At 41.3% G+C, this 24,735-nt stretch overlaps 2 protein-coding genes across 9 annotated transcripts in view; one reads left to right on the top strand and one right to left on the bottom strand.

Annotated features, from left to right (window-relative positions):
• The window catches only part of DOCK7 (dedicator of cytokinesis 7), a 99,400-nt gene that overhangs the window by 34,959 nt on the left and 39,706 nt on the right, over window positions 1-24,735 (bottom strand). For all 8 annotated transcript variants that reach the window (XM_035564354.1, XM_035564358.2, XM_050712194.1 and 5 more), the window contains exons 15-22: window positions 9,332-9,449; window positions 8,394-8,464; window positions 7,432-7,570; window positions 7,145-7,246; window positions 6,788-6,874; window positions 5,782-6,013; window positions 4,324-4,488; window positions 2,934-3,103 (exon numbers count right to left, since the gene is read on the bottom strand). In XM_035564354.1, coding sequence (XP_035420247.1) covers window positions 2,934-3,103; window positions 4,324-4,488; window positions 5,782-6,013; window positions 6,788-6,874; window positions 7,145-7,246; window positions 7,432-7,570; window positions 8,394-8,464; window positions 9,332-9,449 — 1,084 coding nt within the window. The remainder of the gene's footprint in view (window positions 1-2,933; window positions 3,104-4,323; window positions 4,489-5,781; window positions 6,014-6,787; window positions 6,875-7,144; window positions 7,247-7,431; window positions 7,571-8,393; window positions 8,465-9,331; window positions 9,450-24,735) is intronic.
• Window positions 14,567-22,785, top strand: ANGPTL3 (angiopoietin like 3). The gene is made up of 7 exons (XM_035564360.1): window positions 14,567-15,064; window positions 16,069-16,179; window positions 17,028-17,145; window positions 17,870-17,983; window positions 19,099-19,194; window positions 20,999-21,271; window positions 22,604-22,785. Exons 1-7 carry the CDS (start codon window positions 14,567-14,569, stop codon window positions 22,783-22,785), a joined length of 1,392 nt encoding a protein of 463 aa, XP_035420253.1.

Consider the following 24,735-nt stretch of genomic DNA (forward strand, 5'->3'; position numbering starts at 1 on the left):
CTAGGGTTTTTCCCAATATATGAAGCAAAGATGCAGCCCATTTCATCACAGAGATTACCAGCTGCAAAGTCCATCATGCCTAACTATTCTCACAAAGACAAAACTACCCAAAGATTGAGCCCGGGATTAAAATCATTAATACACTGAGCTATCCACTATGCGAATTACAGCAATGCTGTAATTTTGCTTGAGGTGCCCGATAGAAATATACTGAACACACAGAAGGAGAGTGTTTTAATCTCAGCTACTTACTGGAAGAGATAAATCAAACCTCTCTGTCCTGCTCAGACCCATAGACATGCTTTATTTCACTCACCATGAATTGAAGTAAAAAAATTTTGCAAAATGTTGAACTAAGCTTGTGTTTTGTCAAACCAGGTCTAATTCTGCTAATGCCTTTATCACACTCACATTTCTGTTCACGTGTTTTCTCATCACAGCATCCCGTTGGTTCTGAGGATAACCACATACAATGGTTACAGAAGCAGATTTTGTAAATGTCTGAAAGATCCCCCCCCTGCTTTCTTCCCTCTCTGGAAAACAAGAGAGTACAAGGTCTTCTTTTTGCTTGGCAAAGTGCCCAAAACTCCTGTTAAATTCTGTTCTATTTCTGGGCTTAAACCTGCAGCTGGATCTGTGCAAGTACATAACACGCATCTGTGAAAATCCACTATCAGAGCAATGAAACTCCTCAAGCTTTTGTTTCTTACCAGCACATCCCCAACATTTCAGGAACACTCTAAGCGTAAAATCTCATCATAGGTCTTCTTAGACACTCAATAAATTCACTTTAGTAGGGAATAAAATTTACATGGCTTCAATTCACAAATGAACGCAAAATAAGTGACAAGACCTAAACCTATTACGTCTAAACCTAAACCTCCTCTGTTATGCAAATACACCAAAATCTTCTAAATCCTGTAAAGGGGATGACTATTTGAATTTCCTCAATTAAGTATGATGCTGATGTGAGCGAGATTCACAGCAAATTTACCAAAACTGTCAAATATCTTGTATTTCAGGAAAAAACAACACAAGACTGGACTCCAAAGACTTCCATTGAACAACCTTATTTGTCCTTTCTAAAAGCAGAAAGACTCCCAGATAGATTCATTTTGAAGTGCAAGTTCCTTATTTGGGTAGAGGTGCTTAAATCATTGCTTGGAAAAACAGAATAGGAATTTTTGCACCCTTATACACATTTCAGTATCTCAAGAAGTATCTCATGTTTTTATTGACATTAACAGAAATAATTACATTTAACCAAAATTTTGTATAGTCAGACCGAGCTTAATTTCTGATACTATCATGCTATCCTGAAGAAAACTTTCCCATTAGCAATTATGGACACATTAGTATTTTTTAAAGCCTAGACTGCCTCTAGAAGAAAATCTTTCTTAATTTTGTACTGTGACATTATTCACTAAGCCAGCACATATTAAGCTTCTGATATCCTGTGTAAACTCCATATGCACGTTAGTGCCTATGGCATTTCACAAAAGGTCACAGTTGTTTAATTAGCAAGATACTGAAGTGGTCTTTAAAATATTTTAAGACTTTCAGTCCAAACTTTGATGTAAGAAATAATGATTTGCCTACCCACACGTCTTCAGCCTCCTATTTGGTCAGAAAAATCACATCATTATTCATTTAAAATTAGCAATCTCTTTCTCACACTGTTTTTCTTGCTTTTATAAAACCCAGGCCTGGTGTCAAGCCTGCCTGGTTGGGCTGATGGCTTTATTTATAAACCTTCACCGATTTTGCCACAGGATCAAATGTAATAGTTCTCTGAAAGGGCTCAGAAATTCATCTATGCTGGAAAGAGTCAAGGAACACAGGTGGGAAAGTGTCTCATCTTGGGTAAGTTGTCACAGTTTAGAGATAAAAAAAGAACCTAAACTGAACTAAGGCACTCCTCTCAGGTAAGGATTTACCAACACAGAAGGCTTGGCCTGGCTCGTACCACCTATGTTAGGTGCAAAACTGAAGTGCTCAAATTGGGACTGCAGCAGCCCTACACACTTGGAAGACACCAGAGGGGGACAGGCACTTCTGCATGTGATTCCTATCCTGTGTGGCATAAATAGTCTGTCAAGGAGCTTTTTTTCTCTCTGTTGATTACACAGGAAGCCCTGACAACCATGCTTCCAAAACGGACGATGTACCTGAGGCTAAGCAGTATGAATCTAGGCCCAAACATGCCATAAACATGTGTATGTACCCTGAGAACCTAATACCTGGAGTAAGACCACACCAGATACTCTTCATTAATTTGCCCACATTCACTGGTAAGCCACTTTTAGCAAGTACTAAAGGTGTGGGGAGTCATCGTGGGTGCTTGAGTTAGCACATCATAAATTCACTCTGCAGCTCAGCTGGCCAGACTACGGCTCAGTTACTAACCATCCGAAATCTGTCTGGCCATGAAATATTCCTGCTGTGTGCAAGGTACCTGCTCCGGACATAGGTAAGTACAGAAAGCATTTGAGCAGCCGTTAGTGCTGAACACAGAGGAGAAGAGAGTTTGGGTTTGGGAGGTAAGAAGGGTCAAAGAGTGGCAAAGTAGGGGATGCAAAGTTTGGGGAGACATTGCAACGCTGGTCAGAGGATACAGCTGCTGGCCACGTGAAAACTGAGGTAGTAAAACCTTTCTATTTTTACTAGTCTTGGAGAGGCAAGTCCAGAAGGACTCTTGGCCTGACTACCATGCTTGTGGAAGTAACACTGGCAGGATGTCTATAATGTCAGAGAGACCAGCAACAATTTTCAGGAGAGTGTCAGGTATGTAACCAGCAACCACCAGGAAGAGCCTGAGAAGGGGCCATTTTTCCTTTTCATAGGAAAACACATAAAAGCTTCCCCGTTATTTCTTTAGATATTAAATAAAAGATGCTGAAGTCCCCCTAAAGCCCGCAGCAGTGCATTCATACCTTACTGCCAATGATGGAGCGAACTTCGTCATCAGGCGAGGTGGGGGTCCCAGATATATCTGGGTTGCTGTTGCTGAGGCTCCGTGAGCGGTTCAGGTTCAGGCTTGCTGGCCGTACAGCAGATCGAGCCATGGTGGCATAGTGCACTGATCCCCCTAGGCCACCAGGACCTAGGGTGTTGTAAAAAAGAACATTCTGTTACACCAGCAGCCAAAGCCTTGATCCTGTGCTGCTTTGCACCAGCCTGCTACAGCAAAACCTGTGTATAAGCAGTAGGTCTGGCCCATAAGGAAATCTTCCCCGTGCTTCCCCTGCCTGGTGTTCCATGGCAAGCACTAGGGTGATGGGATTAAAATCCTATTGTATTCACTGATCTGTGGGAAGCAGGAAGATCCCAGTGGCTTTAGGCAGCCAGTGTGAGGTATGTCTTTAGCCAGACCAAACACTGGAAAGCCACTGAAGAACAGGGCACAGTTTTAAGCACACAGCTTTTCCAGTCCTCCTCAGATGTCTTCCACGGCAGGCAAGAAGCAAGTGCTGTGAAAAACAGTCCTTCCAAAGCCTAGTTTTCTGTGCCTTTCATTCACACCATCTCTCCACCCATACAGACTCCTCCCGTATTCTCAGCAGAGGTGGAATTAATTTGTTTCCCTCCTGCACCCAGACACCTGTTTTCAAGTATTTCAGATGCCACTACTAGTGTGTCAGCTTTTGCTGGAATGGGATACAAGTCCAGAAGCATTAATGAAGGAAACTGGGAAGCAAAACAGGCCAGACTGTACCACACCCATGTACTTGCCACAGAACACAATACTTAAAGGGGGCTTATAAAAATGATGGAGAACAACGTTTTTACTTGGGTAGACAATGACAGGACAAGGGGAAATGGCTTTAAACTAAAAAAGGAGAGATTTAGATGAGATGTTGGGAGGAAATTCTTTACTCAGAGGGCAATGAGGCACTGGAACAGGTTACCCAGAGACGCTGTGGATGCCCCATCCCTGGAGGTGTTCAAGGCCAGGTTGGATGGGGCCTTGGCCAACCTGATCTAGTCCTGTGCATGGCAGGGGGTTGGAACTGGATGATCTTTAAGGTCCCTTCCAACCCTATGATTCTACAGAAACCAAATTAAAAAAATAGTATTTTGCCGTATTTTCACCTTGTGCTCCTTCATGAGTGACACTCAACACCATCAAATAGTTAAATCTCTGACATGGCTAACTGTAATTAAACTCATCTTCTAAATGACAACACTGCATCATAGAGAAAGTTAATAAAAAGGCTTGGCAGGGAACCAGCCACGCAATTGGAGCTCAGAGCACCTGCCAGCAAGCACTTTCTGCTTGCTTTTAACAAATTGTGACGTGAAATAAAATGAAAAAAGAGCTACCTGGTGATGGCGAGTTGGGATAGGTATTTGGTAGGCGAAAAACATAATAAATATAGGAAGCAAGAAGGCTGTTTCTGCCGTGCTGGTCCTGGTTTCCATCCAAGTTCTTGTGAAGTCTGTTTATGATCGATGCCATTGCTTCAAAAGATGCTTGGCCCAGGTTAACTGAAAGTAGTAAGTTAGAAGTTCAGTTTAGATTTCAACAATAGCCACAATCAAATTCTGAATATGCACTTCATCCACCTTCTAAAGGATAAATGGTGAAGCTTGCTAGAATATAGCAAGCATCTCTCAAGAAAAAATGAAGCTGGTATTTGAAGTAGATCTAACAAACAGCTTGAGAAGACGACAGGTGTGGCATTGATAATTTTCCACTTATTTTAATAACATTTAATGAATATAGGCCTGATTCCTGGAATTGGCCCAATTTTGGCCACAAACTGCAATGGTAACAAGATCCTTGTTTAACTGATGAATAACACCTGGTGGATATTTATCATAATCTTCTCAGTCAACTATTTCCTCCAAAGAAATAAGACGAAAAGTTGAGGAAAGAAAAAGAACAATTTCATTCTGTTCTCAAAAAAGAATTCTGTACTAAAAATGAGTACAGAAAATCACACATGGACCTGGCTAGATATTTTAAACAAGTTAGGGATGAAGCAGACTTCAGATTGAGACTGGAAATCTTAGGTTTTTTCAAAGCTAGACACTAATGTCTTCAATCCTCCATATAGATAAATTAAACCAAAACAAAACACTTAAAAAGTGAAAGAGCTTTAAAATAAAAAATAAACATTCAAGCAAAACTCTTTCTCTAATAGATGACCTTTCTAAAATAAATGACTGCTATTTTCATAGTAGTGTCAGTTACCTATACTCCATCATGTCTAAACTCCAGTTTCCTGTTAAAAATCCCAATTACCATTTTAAATAACAAGAATTTAAGTTTCGCTAAATGCTCAGTTATGCCATTTAGCCATAGCCCATAACAGGGAGCAAACGGAGGGATTATTCATGCTGACTGTATCAGATCCACAAGAGCTACAGGAACATACAGTATCTATATCTTCATAACTTACCTACTTCAAGGTTTTCCAAGGTGACTAGTGAGGTTGAAAGTCTTAGTTTCTGAATGTCAGTATGGAGACACCTTAACAGGCTCCAATGTTAAGAAAGTGCTGGGCATCCAATTTACAAAAGTCAGGCTCCTTTCTGGTATCTCAACTTGGACACCAAATTACTAGTCATTTTCAAAAACCTTTGCATTAAATATTGCTCCTGTGTATGTCACCACTGATCTGGATGACAGCATGTTTTATTTTGAAGATACATGGTATATTAGTGGCACTAAAATAATGCATAAAAATGGACTTCTTTATTTCTACATAAATATGATAAAATTGGAAGTGTCAAATTCTCAGCTATGTAATTCTCTATAAAACTTAAATAAAATACCTATTTGGCCTGCAATGACAGGAGGTCTTACTACCAGAAGAATCAGTTTGTCAAGCAGGAGATGAAGAAATCGCACTACCGGCTCCAGTTGAGAGGAATTTAAAGCTGAAATGCTGCTCTTCAGTTCATTTTCCAAGTTGTTTTCCATAATTCTCATGTCTCCTATTCGCACAGGGAACATGTGCTCATCCAGAGCATGGACAAGTGCAAAGAACTTGTCAAGATAAGGGTCCTACACATAAGCAAAAAACAATAATCAGCAAGAAACTCCCAAAGGAACACTGCTTTCTGTGGACTTGTGGCTCATGGGTGGATTATCTCTCTGTCTTTCCCTCTCTTCTATCCAACCATTTAATCTCACAAAATTAGCAGAAATGGAACATCCGAGAGCTCTGCCTATATGTCTAATTCAACTAAAATCAACCAATGTTCAGAAATGGTAAGGGCAAGACCACAGAACCCACAGACTGCATTTCTAAGAATTTAGAAAAACAGAAAAAAATGCACTAAAACTATGGTACTAATTACAGCACAAATAAAATACACAAAAAAAAACATCAAAATGAAATATGAGGAATTAATAAACTAAAAGCTGAAATGATTAGTCAAAATGATTGCCATCTTTCATTTTGGATTAAAGAAAGACAAAAAATACACAGAGAAACAAAAGAGGCAGAGGGGAAAAGGAAAAACAAGAAAACATATGCCTGGACTGCATGTTAGATCTGTTGTAATAAAAAACAACAGTCTGAGGTCTGAAAACAGCGTTGGCCATTCAACCCTTGTGAATAAAGGCCAAACTACTCGTTTTTCAGCAGAACTTCTCAAATATACTCACAGCAGAATGTGGAAAAACAGGTCTGCTGGCTCAGAACTGAAAACGAGATTGCAATTTCACTACAAGTAGTTACTGTACCCTTCACAGCATCAACTTTGACAGTCTTTCAACTGTCAAAAGATTATCAGACTCTTCATATTCCAATGGCTAATTACAGCACAAATGTACCTGAGTATGGAGGGATGATACAGCAACAACTTCTACATTGAAAACTCCTTTGTGATTATCCACCCACTTCATCCCAGGAAGTGGAACCTGTAGGTTAGTAGAAAGACGAATGGGGATGTGACAGAAAGCAAAGCTACAGTAATTCTCATTAAAATTGCCATTTCTTTTCATTTTACTGTCAGATCATACACGTGTACCCATGCATAAAGACACACATCTGTCGAAACTTAGCATTTAAGAAATAAGAGTTAAAAATACACATGCACGCACACATAAACATATAGGTACACACATATCCTCTCACTTTTTTTGACAGAAGTATTCTCCTGCTGATTTTCAGCATGAAGAACAACTCACCTCTGGAGAAAGCACTGAATAAGCCTGGGGTGGTTTTTCCAATGAAACAGGTAGGCAGAACTGACCAGTCTTTAACCGCCCATTTTGAAGCATCGGTATCCACTTTAAAGAGAAGGAATTAAAAAATAAGAAAAAAACAAAAACTTCTTTAGGCTTTCTTGAACTTTGCAGGCTTGACTGTCTCAAACTCTACCATGGTATATACACTGATGCTGATGCTAAACAAATTGCAACTGAATGCACTACGAATGTATCCTGAACTGAAAAATAGATTGAAAGACACTCACGGTGTATCCAACTGGAGTCTCTAGGGGAGTGTTTTGCTTTTGTTGGCAGCTGACATGGTAGAAAGTAAAAAGCAGATGGTGGTGGTCTGTTAAAGTGGCTGGAAGCTTAATCTTGATTTCCTCATGAAAATCGGGCGACCTGTGCAGAGACCAGACCCTCAACTGAGTCATCAATATAAGCAGCGTGGTTTACTATCTCATGCTTGAGATCTTTTAAGTATCTGGAAGGAAGGAGTTATACGGACCATCCAAAGAGATTAAAAGCTTCACTTTCTAATTACCAAGGACTGGAAAAACTTCCAGTGTGCATTTCCAGTCCACAAAATATGCAAGCAGCAGCCTGGTGGTTGCTGCACTGCAGTCCGTCCCCGTCCCCCACCCCCAGCCATTCTGAATTGCACTGCTCCCCACAAGCAATGAACTCTTGTCACAGGCTGGAGACTGCCACAATACCCAGCCTGAAGGACAGGATTCTCTCCCTGGTACAACAACAAAGACAGGCAGCATGGTAAGGCCAGACTCAGCACTCCTTACCTGAGCTGCTGTGATGCTGTTTTCAAGACCAAGTATTTCCACTTTGTAACTATAATCTAAAAGGCTCTAAGTACCTAATTACTCAACGCAATAATAAAACACATGCTAACAAGAGTTTATAACATAAATCATCATGCCTAACTGGAAGCTTAGATTTAAAGCATCCGCTGAGTTGCGCTAAGTGCTCAGAATCATGGCCTCTGACACGATGCTCTTGATTTGTACCAGAGCACACAAAGACTCATCTCCTCGTCACTGCAAAACTCTAACGACATCAACTGACACTGCAGGCATTGCTGTAGGTGCTATGCAGTCACTGCTACATAAGTAACAATGAGACAGATTCACAGCCGTAAAACTTCTTTTGGGTGGAACCACACTATATCCATAGGGAGCCACGTCCGTTTACAAACTGCCGTATGTTTTACCTGTTGTGATAGACTACAGCTGTGTAAGCTTCTTTGGAAAATTCAGGACAGCTAGATTTGCCAAAGATGACCTGTAAAAAAGAAAAAAATCAATAGAAATCCCCCATAAAACCATGCCAAGAATTTGTTTCACAATCCCATTTACAGCTCTATTAACGAGTCTGTGCAGTTGCAACTACTTGGTACATGCCACTTCACTTCTATGCGACATTTTACCCAGTCACTGAGGAGTTTACAATTTTAATAATCCCATTTGCACATACACACAGATATAGCTGAAGAACTGATGCGTGTAACCGTCACCAGGCAGAGCCAACGAGAGATTTTCCCTGCTATTTTGCAGATGCAAAAGGGCAAAAATCAGGAAGATCATGAATTCAGGAGAAATTAGAGGGAGGGAGGGAAGGGAGAGAACATCAGGAGAATCAGGACAACAGAGCTCAGATGAGGCAAACTAAGGAGAATAGAGGAAATTAACAAGTAAGTAACGACAAACTTCTCTACAGGGATTCTCATCACAAAGTCTCAAGCCACGCTCCAAGGAAGGGCAGCTTCACAAGAGCTGTACAATTACAGCCTAGGGGGGAGGCACCTCACACCTAAACTTTCACCAAGCTGATCACTTCTGGCACCGAACACAAGTAAAACTATCACCTTTCATTTCTTAGGCATGGAAGCAAACACACTACTCCAAGCACAGGGTGTCCGCTGCCAACATCTTGGTTTAAAATGCTAACTACTCAATTGTTACTTTGCATACTCCATATAAACTCCCTCTATAAACACCTTGAGATATTCTGCTTGTATGCTTCCTGGAACTCTGTATTTTGAAAGGTATTTTGGTGAGGTTTCTTTAACACTGGGTTTTTATGGCTGTAATGTGTATCCTGTCCTGTCAGCACACAGCACTCACACTGAGCACAAAGCTCTCCCCTCACCGGCATAGCATTGCTGGGGTCCTCTCCATACATGAACTGGACTTTGACAGTGATATTCCTGGCAGATCCTTGGCGGTTGGCGAAGTTAAGGCTCTGAGGATAGACATAAAGAAGGTTCCTGCAAGAGACAAAGGCATCTCTGTTAGAATGACAGGGTTTACACCATTATTAATGCTATTATTTAACCCCCTAAGGAAACAGAATCAAAGTGAAGGGTTTGTTATTTTCCATTAGTCGGTGGTTTCTCTTGAACACAAGTGCACACCCGCACAAGTGACTTGATAATGACCTCTTCTTTTAGACATCAAAAGTCTTAAATCACGTGATATTTTGGAATAGTTCCTGTTTGTAAAGATGCTTGAAAAATATATCAAAAATTTTCAAGTGATTACACTATTTAGCAAGTTTAAGTGGAGAGAAAACATCTCAGGAGAGTGGCTGGTTTCTGCTGAATACCTTCTTTGTTGTGACCTTTTTGTTTTTTTAATTTCCTTTCACCATGATAAATTCAGGTTACACCTCTCCTCTGACAATGGACTGAACTAAATGGATGTCTGTATTCTTGTACTTTCATCAGAAAGGCAATCTCTGCAATGCCTCAGAGGAGATGGTGTCTCCAATTCCACACCCCAGTACCCACTCGGTGAAAGACGGGGATCAACCAAAACTGCCAGCTGAGATGTCAGTGTTTTGGCAAATTAATCCCATCCAAGGACTTAGATCTGACATTCTCAACTCCATTTGCTCCCTGATACCCCGGGTGCTCCCCTCTCTACTGCCACCACCTAACGCTGGGCCTAAGGCCATCTCCAAGGGCCTGAGAAGGAACCTCCTCAAGGGCAGCGTGGATGCAGAGCTCCGTCAGGCTACGTGGGGCTGCATTACGGAGCCAGACTTCTTCACCCCTCCAGGCAGAGGAATATGCTTAGCTGGCACATGGGAAATTTATTCCCTTTCAAGTCCTTCATGCTGAATTAAGTTCTTGAATCCCAGCCCCGTTGGTCGCTTTGCCTAATCAATGCTCTCTTACTGTTTCAGAGGGGGCCTGTGCCGTTTTTGTGGCTCTACTAAATTACTTTGTTCTGGCATGAATACATTTGCTCCTTGATGTTCTTTTTAAAATGAAAATGGATATGAAAATTTACTCTAAAATGTACATTGCTCATAAAACTTTTATTAAGTATTATTAGTGCTTAAGAGAAGGATTTAATGTATTTGGGAAGCCTGGCTACAGGAACCCTATATTAAAGGCAGTCTTGGGCTGGGGATTGATTTACGCTGGATAGCAGAGAGGAACCTAAACCAAGCCTGCAGTTCTCCTACCAGGTCTTCTGCTGTGGCCTGGGAGAAAAGGAGTCATTTCAACAGCTCGATGAGAGAAATGCTAAGACCTTGGAAGAGAATGAGAGAGCTACAAGCAGACATTAGAGCTGACGTGACATGTCAGCCAGGGCTTCCGATGCACTTGTAACAACAAACACTGGAGGTAACACAGAGGCTGTTCCTCCCTCCGCTGCCTCTCAAGGCCCCGAAGGCTCAGAAGACAATTATCATGCACTACATGATTAGGAAGAAGCTCGTGTTGCTCAGAGGAATTCAAATGCACAGATCCCACTGTAAGGCAGTGGGGGAGGTGGGTGCTTGCTCCTCTTCAGGTCGCTTCTCTCCAGAGAGGTTCCCGGTAGAGGTACCATGCTTTTGTTGAGCAGTTACATACAGGGAGGGGAAAAAGATCCCCCCATCTGACAGCCACCCTGAGATGCTGCCTAATCAGTTTCACCTTGTTACCCTCTTTCCTTTGAGTCATTACACTGTAAATCCTCATCTCGCTACTTGTATGCACAAATATCAAAGCTCAGTAGCATTTGCAGGACACCAGAGGTGTAACACCATCCTCTGAAAACAGTGAGGGGAAGGATCTACCACAAAAATAACACTGCAGCACCAACAAACAGGCCAGGCATAGACCGACAAAATAAAAGGACCGCTAATCCTTGTGCTTCCAAGTAACAGCTACCTCCTGATGTATTCACAGATTCCTACCAATAAAAGTGTCAGCCAGAAGCTTTAAACCCAAGGACTTGTGTCTGGAGCCTTTATTACAATGCCATGCAAAATGTATGCAAAGCTTATATTATTGTCTCAAACAGATCTCAGAAGTACTTTTAGCTCCGTAAAATGAATGGAGGAAGTGCAAAGGCTTGGGAAGCCTTGGAAATAATGGCACCAGGCACTCTCCTAAATATTTATATAATGTGATTGTAGCCATCTTCCAAATTTCTTCATAAATGTATTAAACATTACGAGCTGGTCCTAACGCATAAAGGGGATGTCTACCCGTTATTAAAATTCTCCTTTTCAGTAAATCCCAGAGCCCTTTTTCTTTGCTTTACTCCTACTATAAAAATCATTTAAAGACCACTTAAAGAGGGTCACCCAGGTGCATCAAAGATCTTTAGGACCATGTTTATTAAATACATCTTTTCTTGGCTGGGCTAACAGCTGTCAGGGACAGGATTCCCCCTTACAGTTCCCACAGCTCCCAAATCTTATGGTTTCATCATACCAGAGGGTCTTCTTTCCCCTGTCTTCCTGAGTCCCGCTTTGCTTGTGGGCTGTGTGACTGTTGTGACATCCAAGACCTGGAGGGTGGCATTTTCAAGAGCACTTAGCACTGCCTGACTTTACTGGCACTGGCATTAATACGGAAACGTCTACAGCTGCATGTGCTTAGCAGCCAGTCGTAGATTTTTAACACTTGACATCAAAGCATTTAGACTGCCTTTCCCCTTCGCAAAGCAAACCTTCCCACGGGGCAGTGCCACGTCTGAGCAGCGCTCGGGGACAAGCAAGGTCCCCGTTTTGTACACACAAAAACACTTTGTGTGACAACAATAAACAGCTAAAGCAACAGAACACAATTTCTTTGAAAGCGCATAAAACCAAAGCCACCCCAAGTATTTTCAAGTGGATTGCATAAAGGTTTTTTTTAATTTTTTTTTCTAACTTTTGCAGCCAGTTCTTCAAGTTTTACAGCCCCAAATCCCTGTGTCAGATGCCAAAGGCTGGACTTTGTTCCCTATTACAGAGCAGTGTCAGGCCCAGATAAAAACTTTACCTAAACTTCATCTACACAAGTGACAGTCTGAGGACTTTCCCTACAGAAAATACCACTACATTGAAAGCACGTTTTATCTACTTTTTAAACACTAGAATTGTTTAAGTAGGGCTATCAGGTAAAACATTATCTCAGTCTACGATTCAAAGCAAAAACTATCAAGCGTTTCAGAGGTAAGCTGTTAAGATCCCCAAGAACTTCCCACACAGGCACAATATGCAAGCAAACCAGATCCTGCACGTGTGTTTTTGTTTTCGTTTTTTTTTTTTAACTCATTTGAACATCTCTTCATGTATTTCCATTGCTGTTAACAAATGAGAAAATGCTGCAAGAATGATGACTCGATGCAAACCTTTCAGGCTGATCACCACCCAGTGAACAACCCTAATTGTTTTAGCAATTTTTCTAACAGATTTTTATCAGGACCGGGTAAACACAGATTTGATGAGTTTCTTTAATGACAGCCCATAACCAGATTCCTTGTTGCCTACAGCCTTCCAGTCTCAAATGAGCAATTAAGCACGTAGCTGCTCCCTACCACGTGCCACACCTGCCAGCAGCGAGCAGATGCAGCCCAGCGTCATGCAGGGGGCCTCAGCTCCTGCTTCGCAAAGGGCAGCAGCAGAGAACCAGCCGGGCACTGAGCTGGCCAGAACCCCTCTTTCTGCACTTCACAAGTGCACGCCTCCAGGCTGCTTAATGCAAGCTGTATGGAACTGGACAGAACTAGGAGAGCCGTGAGGTTCTCTCTGCGCTGGTCTGTACGTATCTCAGGCCCCTTTCCAGTTCAGAAAGGATTTCTAGGCAAAAGGATTGTCCAGCTGAAATATCTGAAGAGCTGGTTCCCACCACACTGCAGTTCAAATGAAGCAAAGGCTGCTCAGACAGTACAGTGACCCAAATCATGCTCGTACAAAATATTCACCAATTATTCAGAGATCTAAAATACACTCATGTTATTTAATTATTAAGGGGGAAGGGGCAGGTTACCTGTGTATTATCAACCCTTCATCACACAAGAAATTCATCGTATGAGATAACAATTTTGAAAATAGTGTTTCTATTGATGCCTTGTATTGTCCACATGCATGTACATGAACAACAACAAAAAAAGTCCAGATGAGGAATTGCTAGAAGAGTCTATCAAAAACCTGAAAATCCTCCAAAGTACAGACTATATTAAGCCTGGACTGATTTTTGGATTGCTATGAGAGATTCCAGAAAGAAAAATACCTTTCACTCATACTGCACTACTCCTTGAAAAATATACGTGCTTCTGTGCAGAGACCCAGTGCAGAACTGGACATTTATTTCAGAGTACCCGTAGACTTGTTTTATTCAGTGTGAATCTTAAACAGCAAGGGAAATCGTAAGGTGAGAAATGTAAGCAGGGTATTATTTATCTCACCCACCTCTGGAAAGCAGCTCTTAAAAAATAAGCTTTATATGGTGTAAATTACTGCACAAACCTTAAGACAGTAGAATCACATCCAGACAATCTCTGGACCTAATTCCCATTTTCTCACTTAATCTGAAGTAGCTGACAAGCAAATCCACTGCGGTACGATGAGTTACATCAGAACACGGCACAAAATGAGAATCAGATTGTGTGAATCATCTGGGAATATTGTGCCCTTCCATTGCTTATCAAAGAGCTGCATAACCTGAAAAGCAGCATGCAGTGCTCTTGAGCAGCATAAACCCTTTCATAGTCCTAAGGGAACAAAAGGAATCAGACAACACAAACAAGAAGCAATTTAGGCCTTATCGAGATTATGACCCACAATTAATCTATTAAAAAAGCCTTGTGTCAAAAACACGTCATACATCATCATTAACATTTTATAACAGCATGTCTGGCAGATGGAAAAGTTCAGAGGCAGCTTAATCAGCAACGTGCCTGGCTCTCAGGTTTCCCAGGTATCAACCTAGATTCGAGAGGGGTTACATTCGTTCAAATACACACAGTTTAATGATCAACTCACTGCTCTGCCTCTTCTAAAATGAAGAGGAGTATATATAGATTAAATTCTTCAACACAGAACAGTCACACAGTGAAAACTACTAGGAAAAGTCTCTGCATCCTGAACAACCAAAGCGTAACAGGAGCAGAAATCATGAAAATCATTCTTATCTTTCTATTCACTGCCCCACTCGCTCTCTCAGCTAGAGCTGAGAAAGACTTTTCTGCCCTTGATTCGGCTGCATCTCCTGAGACAAAATCAAGATTTGCCATGCTAGATGACGTACGAATCTTAGCCAATGGACTCCTCCAGCTTGGGCACGGTCTTAAAGACTTTGTGCATAAGACAAAGGGGCAGATGAATGACATTTTTCAAAAACTTTACATTTTTGATAAGTCCTTTTATGAGCTCTCACTGCAAACCAGTGAAATCAAAGAAGAAGAAGAACTACTCCGACAAACTACTGCCAGACTGCAAATCAACAATGAAGAGATAAAGAATCTCTCGCAGGAGATGAATTTGAAGATTGAAGACCTCATACAAAACAAAATCCAGCTGCAAGAGAAGGTGTGGGGACTGGAGGACAAAGTCACTAAGTTGGCCATTACCCAGCCTACAGTGCAAGAGACAAATGAAATTTCTTCACTCAAAGTAAGTAAATTTGTAAGAACCCCTGACACACACAGCCAAAATAAATCGTAATGCTATCATTGGTAGTTATACAATAGAAGCTCATCTTTTCCCTGCACCCTCACTGGAGTTCTATTGTGTATTTTGAGAAATAAATCACTGCAATAACCTTATAAGAATCAGTGTTGTAATTTGACAAGTGGCTTATTTTACAGTATAATTCCCCAGTGAAATCAGTGAGAAAATGGTGAAGTGATAAGGCTCTGTATCTTTTTCAGTGTTTGAAAATACGTTTATTAAAAAATCTGTAATTATAATGAGGAAAAAAAAATCAGGAAAATTATTTGATTACCAAGCCCATAGCTTCTTATGTCATCAGCTCACTACAAATCAATGCACTAGGAACTGTCTGCTCAGCACAGAAGCAGGAAGTTTAAACTGACGGATATTTGTACTGCCTGTAGGGACCATCCAGGACCAAAGAATTGTTCAGCTGTTAATAGACTTAATGCAAATACATGGAAATATGTAGGTGGGTACAAGGTTTCCTATGGGAAAGGAAGAACTAACTGTGTTCTGTAAAAGCATGGGAGAAAACACTGGCTATTCATGTCAGAGCAGAAAGCTGAATCCTGAACTTCCAAATCCCAAGCTAATACCCTAAACACTGGGCATCATTCCTTTTTTGTCAGTGCCATATATTTAGTTTGAATCAAGGACCAGCTTCACAGAACGTAATTGCACGTGAAAATGGCAGGAAAATAACAACAACAATAGAAGTCCATGCAGTTGCCAGTAGTTTTCCTCAAAAAAGGCTCAAAAAAGGCTGGGTGTTCATTTCAGAGGCAAAATTTGCACCTTTAGAGGAAAAGCAGAGAGTACCATGGAAAAGGCAATGTTAAATGCTTTGTGCCTCTCAGAACTGAGAACTGAGAGCCCCTGTGATGAGTTACTGAGGAAGTGCCCCTGCAAAGGCCTTTTGCTGCCCCTAACCACAACCCCCCTCCCTCCCTTCCTGTCCTCAGGCTTTTGTGGAGCGGCAGGACAACCACATCAAGCAGCTTCTCAAAATCGTGGAGGACCAGCACGCACAGCTCGACAAACAGCACAACCAAATCATGGAGCTGGAGGACAAGGTACAGTAACCATCGCATCTCTCTTTCCTGAATCTATTGCCTCTCATAACGCTGAGGGAGGTAATGTCCCACCATTCATTCCAGTCAGCCGTCCCTGTTCCATATTTTGGGAGTGCAGAGGAGGCTATAAGCAATTTTGACCCAAACAGGGACCTTTTTGGGTGAAAGACTGCTGTGCTGCCAGGCTGGGGGCTGTGGCTAGAGCACACGACTGAGGACGCAGCTCCAAAGCACTGTCGATCAGTACCAGGCTGCTCTATTTCCTGACTGCTATTTTTCTTTTTTTTTTATTAGTATTATTATCTATCCTATTATTCTTGTTCCCTTGGTCTTCTAAGCATCATTACTTTCTATCTCCTTCTTCTTTCCCAATATTCACTTCAATAGGGAGCCACGTGCTGCAGCTCAACATGTGTAACCGGAACGCTGGGTATAACTGACGTGCCCATATTTAATTTATTCCTAAGAGGAGGCTATAAAGGGAAAATGCCTTTTATAAAAAGAACTGTGGGTTCTGTGCTCTTAGATGTCGGTATTATTCGTCTAAGTGATGTCACCTGAGGAAATAAGTTAAATCTGTTTGCCCATTAAGGTGTACCTTGTGAGAACTGGTCATTTACTCACCTCATGAATCCTGTGTTGTCTGAGCAGTCAAACAGCTGCCGTACATACACTTGAAATCCACCAGTGTGGTTCTCAAGTTATTTTTATGTCATAAGTTGGCTATTTTAAAGGGTTATGTTCATATAAAAAATTACTCTCTGCGTGACATTGCTCAGTTTGATACATGAACCTCATAATTTCAGAGCCTTGGGAAATTAACGGTCTGTAATTACACTTCTTCCCAGCTGAACCACATAGAGCTCCAGGAACTCGCAGAGAATTCCTTCACTGGGGAGCACACAGAACCAGAGGCCACCCCCTTTTTTGTGCACAACTCCACAGCTGTAATATACAAATATGAAGGTGAGACCATATGCCTTAACTGCGACTATACAATACAGTGCTTTTAGTTTTTAGTAGACAGAGACCAAAAGCAAAATGCTTTTATGTTATATACAGTGCTGTTGGAAGGAGCTGGATTTTCTGCTTTGGAAAATGCCATAATCTATTTAGCCACACTGTATGTATACATGTCTCTGGGGTGGCACACAGAAACAACATCCAATAATGCCATAATCCTGGCCTCAATCTTCAGCCTCCATTCACCCCATGTAAACATGTGCTGTGGCGATCCTCTCACTGCCACTTGCCGATGCCTGTCTTAGAGAGTATGAACAGAGAACTAACTTACTTCAGCTCATTTCAGGATCTGGAAAAGCTTTCTTTAAAGCTGAGATGCATTTCTGAACTGCAGCACTGGGAACAGTATTAATTGGGAAATTTATGAGGGATGGGAAAGTCCATTTGCCAAAGCCCAGTCTTAAGCCTTACACATTTTCCAAAATTATCTGAACTGAAATCTTGCCAAACTTAAATGTAGGTGGTCCAATATATATACAACTTGACAGCTGTACTACCATGCCCAAAAGTTTGCCCATTTCATGACCTTTATTGAGATAATGACCAAAAAGATTGTTCCAGGTTTTGTGTTGGCTCTACTCTATAGAATAATTCAAGTCACAAAGCTGAATTAAAACTTACCACATCCAAAACAGGGTTTCTAATTGTCTGGTGCTTGCTTTCCTAGGTGCTGCTCCTGACTGCACTGCTCTCTACAACAGCGGCATACAGACCAGTGGCACTTACACTATTAAGCCCAATGGCTCAGAAGCTTTCGATGTCTACTGTGAAACAAAATTTGGTAAGACAGCTGTGCTAGCACAGTCCAATTTTCACATAAGTAGTTTCTTATAAGCCAAAAAGCCATGTCTCATCCCAAAGTACACAAGCACTTATCATGTCATGTATCCTCTTCTCTTACTGTTCTCTATGTGCTTTGAGCACTTTCCTTTCTCCTAAAGTCCCCACAACACTGCCTTTTTTAAGTTACCTGCTGTTTATACTGAGGAAAGTACTTTCAGTCATGTGATATTTATTACATATATTCATACTATTAATATCCTTATTAATATGTATGCAATTGATATTAAGCATATTGATATTAAAAACATCAAGCCCCTTTAGTTATAAAGAATGAAAATGGCGATTATGAACGCCACTACATTGCAACCATGACGTAACATTTCCTAATTAAAGCAAATAGTAAACACCTTAGCAAAATTTTGTTTGACAGCGTGGATTGGTGCTTGCGACTTAGATACACCAAACTAACCCAAAGAGGTGAGTCCTGGAGACAGGATTCCTGCATTGTGTTTGGGTGAGGCTGCAGCTACAGACCAGATGCACCCAGAATCGCCACAGACCAAATGCACAGCACCTACCCAAGCTCTATCTTTGTAAGAAACCCATTTGGCTGTTTCCTTTGCCGCTGCCCAGAGACCACATGTAGTTTGGCCAGCTGACTGTTCCCCCGTTTTGGCACCCTGCAGTGCTGCTCTGTCCTCTCCAGCTTCCCCGTACTGCTCCTCACCGCAGCTGGCTGGGAACACGCTGGTGCAAACGTGACAGGGCGATGGGATATGTTTGGATGTGTACACAGAGCGGCATGGGCTTGCCCTGTGCAAAACCCTCCTTTGCTTGCATTTGTTGAAATTTGTTAAACAAGGTTGTCATGACCTGGTCAGGAGCAGGATCTCAGCTGTCCTAGCCAGCCATGGCCTCCAACACTAAAAACCTTGTCTAGAGTTGTGCTCCCAGCAGTCAAACACCACCAGCTAAAGGCAGGCAGCAGAAGGGCAGCCACAGCAGCACCGTCTGTGTGTCAGGGGCTGGTGGACTCTGTTATGCTGAATTTTCTCCCCAGTACTTTAAATACTTAAGCCAGGTTTGTGACTTATTTCCTCTTTGCATTTGCAGGCACTTCCTGGACTGTAATCCAGAACAGAGTGGACGGATCATTAGATTTCAACCAAACCTGGGATGCCTATGCAAAGGGTTTTGGTGATCTCAATGGTAAAAATGCTTCTTTTGCTTTCTTTGCTTTGTCTAAATTGATTTGAGAAGCTGAATTTTCTCAGAAAGGTGTTCACATGAGAGCAGACATAACCTACAGACAAATCTAAGCAGCTTGCCTCATTAGTGGAATGCCAGAAAGTGCTTGCCAGAAAGTTTAATTTAGTAAAATTCTCCAAGACACGTCTTCAAACATGCCTAGAAACTTTTGCTGAATCATGTCTGATTCAGAGCGTTCTGAATGCTATTTTAGCTATTGAGATTTTATTATTTACAGAAGTATCCCACAATGCTTTGAAGCTACACAAACACAGTATCTCACCAAGGTGCTTTCACTACTTTCTCTCAACCTTTCTGCAACCACGTTTCCCTTAGAACCACCATCTGATTTGTCTTTTTTTTTTTTTTTTCTTCTTTTTTCAAGAGCGCCTGCAGCTGCGGGTGCTCCCTTACACAACCACCTCCAGCTCCCCGCGTGGTGGCCAATGTCCTCACCTGGCTGGCCAGGCTGAGGCAACACCCACATTTACCTGTTAATCATCAACCCCAAAGATGTTTTTATCACCAAGAGCTGCCTACCAGCCTCCCTACTCAGAGCATTTTCCTTGTTTTTCTCTTACAATGAAATGAGTCCGCTTTAGTTTAGAAAGTATTTTGACTTTCTAGGCAAAGCAGAGATCAAAATTTCACCATTTTAGGACAGTAGCTCACAACTGAGGTTGACTTTTACCCACATAGTTTGTCTGATCGTATTGAATGCTATGGTTGCCCCTTTATTGGCCTCCAATTCCCATATATTAAACCAACACGAGGCCACATCTTTTCAGTGTCAGAAAGAATTTGCAGAGGACGGCATTATGCTCAGCTACGTACTGGTTGGTTCGGTGCTGCATGCTCTAAGGTGAGAAAACACCAGGCTACTCTTCCACACCTGTAAATTGTGGGGGTGTTTGACTCATCTTGTCCTCTATTGCTTTATATGCCACCTGCACATGTGGCATTCAGATTCAGCTGTACTATTCCTACATGGGGCAATTACCTATCGTGCTCTGACACCAGTGGCTCTGATAATGAGTTACTTAATGAGTATAATTTATGAAGCAATTAATCAAGAATTATAGCAAAAGAAAAATGCTCAGGTTAAATTCACTCTGTATACAAGGGGATCGAAACCTCAGGTTAGTTTTGCAGTTCTTTTGTTAAAAAACAACGATTGCAATTAGGTTTTATGTATGTCATTTGCTTCATTTGTCACACGGTTCCAATCATGCGTGTTTTAAATGTCTTGAGCTCCCACCCAGAGTTTCACAAGAGGTGGGAGAAGCTCCAGTTCATTTATATCTCTAGCTTTTATTGATCACCAGTGTGCAATTAAGAAGAGGTAAACAAAAAGAATGTAGCAGGAGACCTCTGAAAAGACCAACAGTTCCCAAGGCTCATATTATTGATTTAATTAAAGCAATGAATAAATCCTTTTAAGTACTATATTTTCACATATACCAACCACAGGTTATCTGTAAAAACAAATTCAATAGCAGGGGGAGCGATATGGGTTTTTAGGGAAAGGGGAAAGTTTAGCACCTTTCCCCACTAACTCTCTGCCTGGTAACTTCTGTCCCCAAATCCTCACCTCTGGCATCTCTTGATTCTCACATTGCACTGCTTACTTACATACATGTTTTCAAATGATGATATTTTAAAGGTGAATGAGTTACCTGAGGTATGGGTTAGATATCTGAAAAACATGATAAATGTTTCTTTAAAGGCTCCACATTCACAGCATCTATTTACTATGACTTTGCAGAGGAATTCTGGCTAGGCCTGAACAAGACCTATTCCATTACTCAACAAGGGGACTACATCTTACGGATCGAGCTGCAGGACTGGAAAGATAATAAACGTTACATCGAGTATGCATTCGACCTGAGAGGCCCAGAGACAGACTACACGCTTCAGCTTTCACGGATCTCTGGGAGCATCCCCAACGCGCTGCCAGAGCAGACAGAGCTGCGGTTCTCAACTGCAGACCATGACATGGCCATAATAAACAACTTCAACTGCCCAGAAAACTATCTAGGTATCAGTATGCCGGCCGGGTACACTGAAATGGCCCTTTCCTTGTTAAGTGAAGGATGGTAGCATGCTTTAGTGGGTGGTTACCGGTATTTGCTTGACTTTAGGAACATAAAGGGAGGGTAGCAGCATCTTTGTCGTTACAGGAAAGAACAGATGTTTTTTGTTGAGTCCTACAACGAGGCATCATCTTTCTGTTTTACAGAAGGCAAAACTAAAGCATGGTGAGACTGTGTAAATGACCAGCATTAGAAACAGAACTAGCAGCATCAGCTGAAACAAACTCTTGGGCAGAGATTCTGAGCTCTAAAGTAAAGGGCAGGTCCTCCTCCGAGGCCTGCTCCGGTAGGGCAGCCTAGGTTGGATTGTTTCATCCCCTCTTGCAAAAAAAAAGAGAAGAAAAACTGACTCTTGGCTCCATTTTGACTACAAGCCAAAAGTTCAGAATGATAGTGAGTTTCCATTCAAAGACAGATTTTAGCTGTTTGTCAACAGTATATGCTACAATCACTCTCAAAAGAGGAAGAAAGAAGCGAGGCTGAAGACATTTCTCCTTAATGATAATGCGATTAAAGGGTTCCTACATTCTTTGATTTTAATGAAGCTTTTATGTTTTGCCACTTTATAGCAAAAAGCAAACTATGCGAAAAGCAATTAATCATTAAACTACAGGATACAGAACTGCCCGCCAGGCACCTACTTAGTGCAGCAAACATTTTGTACGTGTCATTCTCAGCTTGAATACTGTTATGTCTGAAACAATGCTGAGCATGTTACACAGCTCTAATGACCACAAAGCAGATGGGCAATGACTCTCAAAGTGCTAGACTTTCATATTTAGCACAATAGTCATGGCCAGGCCTTTGCCAGCAGAACTGAGCTTACAATTCAAGCTCGTGGTTAAGGACATGGCCAATAAAAAAATAATTTGTTTAAAAAAGGCTCTTCAGCCTCCAGATGCAGAGATTTACCTGTTTCTACTTGAGAAAAGCATCAGGAAATCAGGAAGTCTGTTGGGCAGGGTCTCAGGAAACATGAAAGTGTGGAGGTAACCTCCCAAGTGTTCCAATTCAGCGGCAGCATTAGTGCATGCTGTTTTCTGTGCAGCACCACTTTTATGTGAAGCTGACAGTAACAGGTAGCACAACATTTCTGTGGTGGCCTTCAAGTGGCAAGTGTAAGTGGGTTTATGTGCAAGCAACATTTCATTTGGGTATAGTGGGTGATTGTCACTTTTGCCGGAAATGGCCTAAAAAAGATTTGTGTTGCAAATGGAAACTGTACTCAGAAACTGAGCACAATAGGGTACAACTGACATTACAATCTTTTTCCTTAGGAGGCTGGTGGCACAGCGAATGCGAGGAAACCAATCTTAATGGGAAATACGTTGCTCCAAGGTCAAAAGGAAGACTAGACAGAAGAAAAGGCTTATACTGGAAGCCTAAGAAAGGAAGATACTACTTGCTCAAGTCAACCAAAATAATGATACACCCGACAGATCTAAAGAGCTTTGACTGAATGCTTAATCTGACGCACGTGAAGTCAGAACACATACACTGAACACTGCTACATCAGAGAAATTCATGTTATGTTTGGTAACAGGTGCATATCCAAATCCATACACTGTATGGTGTATTCTCCAATGACATAAACCCTGAGGCATACGTGATGGTCTTACCATATGTTTGGTGAGTATTCTCCTTCACCCTAGCCTAAATGTCAACCTGCTATAAGTTGAGTTTTACCTCCCCAGGATCAAACCCTAATGCCTAGGAATCGGCTGCCTGTTCACGTATTAGATAATATTGTTTGGGGGAAAGCGTTTTCAGGCTGTTGCATTTGTCTCTGGGTTGTGTAGGAGGGAACAGGAAAAGTGTTTCAGCAAATATAAAGGGGTGGCAAAATGCTACAGAAGACATTTAGGTGTTAATTTGTAGGAAAAATAAGAAATTCTGTTTCATAAAGTGACTGATTTGTTGTTTGGTTCACGTTATTGTTGTGGAATGTTTCTGTGGGCAAACAAAAGATGAGTAACTCCCCATTTTAGGGACTTGTGTATTTCCAAACAAACTTTCAGTGGTGTAGGTCAGGCTGATCTATGCTGAAGCACTGTACTCACACAGCTGTAGATGTGTAAACACACATCAAGTAAGCCAGAGCACAGACCTAATCTTTCAGATATCACACTTCAAAGAATAGCTTAAGAACCATGTTTACAAACTGAAACTTAAGGGCTAAGCTTCAAAGCTTTCTGAAATGAGTATGAGATTGTTTCTTCTCATCTGGAACGGATTTAGACCCATCCCTTTGTGACCTTTTAGTATAGCTCACTGAGAAATGAAATGAAAGACCAAGTGAGCACATGACCAAACACCTTTCAAATAGAGAACAGCTGAGTAACCTGTGCCTGGGGGCAACTCCAATGGAGTCAATGGTGCCATCCGATGAACCCCATAGGCAAAACCCATGCGACAGTGCTGGTCCTGCTCCTGAGGACACATTCACATTTGGTTAACTTCAGCTGCAGAAGGCAGCCTCCGAGGCAGTAGGACTGTTGACGTGCTTGCAGGTGGCTTGCTGCAGAAGTGTTTATTGACAGAGACACCAATTCTGCAGTTATATTGAGTCATATTGACTTGTATATTTTATATAACCCTTGTACAGTACAGATTTTTTATCTCCACATTTGCAACCATACAAAAATGGTCTTAACTTGTAATTTGTCAGAGTGAAACAACTATGAATAGAATGTGCTAATCACAAAGAAACTGCAAAAAATACTGTTACTTCTTATGGATTTATCGCAAAGAAGAGAATACATAGTGCTGATGTATTTTGGATTTGTATTGTACTGTATTACTGTACTGTAATACTGTACTGTACACAGTTTACTGTGTACATTACTGTGTACATTACTGTACTGTAACACTGTACAGTATTTGTACTGATGTATTTTGTGCTGCTTAATTGCCTGTCTAACCTCTACCACAAATAAGTAAATAAATCTTCCGAAAAGACATGAGATGTGGAACTTGAATAAACTCTTTCTTGTAAGCTTTGTTTTCTAAGAATCTGGTCTGTATTTATCCAGTTTTTATGACAAGAAGTAACTGATTTTGTGAGTAAGTTGGTGAAATTACTCAACTGAAGATGAAGGCAATGACGTTCAGAAGTGTATTATCTTCAATGATACTGTGAAAAAACTTCAAATTAATAGAGGAAAAATAATAAAAAGAAATCTGCTCCCTACCTACACTTAGTTATAGAAAGGTTGTTGTTTTCTGAAATGCTTAAAAAAATATTCTTCTAGATCTTCGTATTTTTTTTAAAGCATTGTAAACCAGGAAATTTCCTTTAAATCAAAATGTAAATATGAATGGGATTATGCATTTTCTACATTTTTATCCCCCACTGTAAAGACAGAAATAAGCCACTTAAAGTGCCAGAAAGCAGTAAAACTGGTAAGAG

The sequence above is a fragment of the Cygnus atratus genome, chromosome 8, assembly GCF_013377495.2.
Source record: "Cygnus atratus isolate AKBS03 ecotype Queensland, Australia chromosome 8, CAtr_DNAZoo_HiC_assembly, whole genome shotgun sequence".
NCBI classification, from domain to species: domain Eukaryota; kingdom Metazoa; phylum Chordata; class Aves; order Anseriformes; family Anatidae; genus Cygnus; species Cygnus atratus.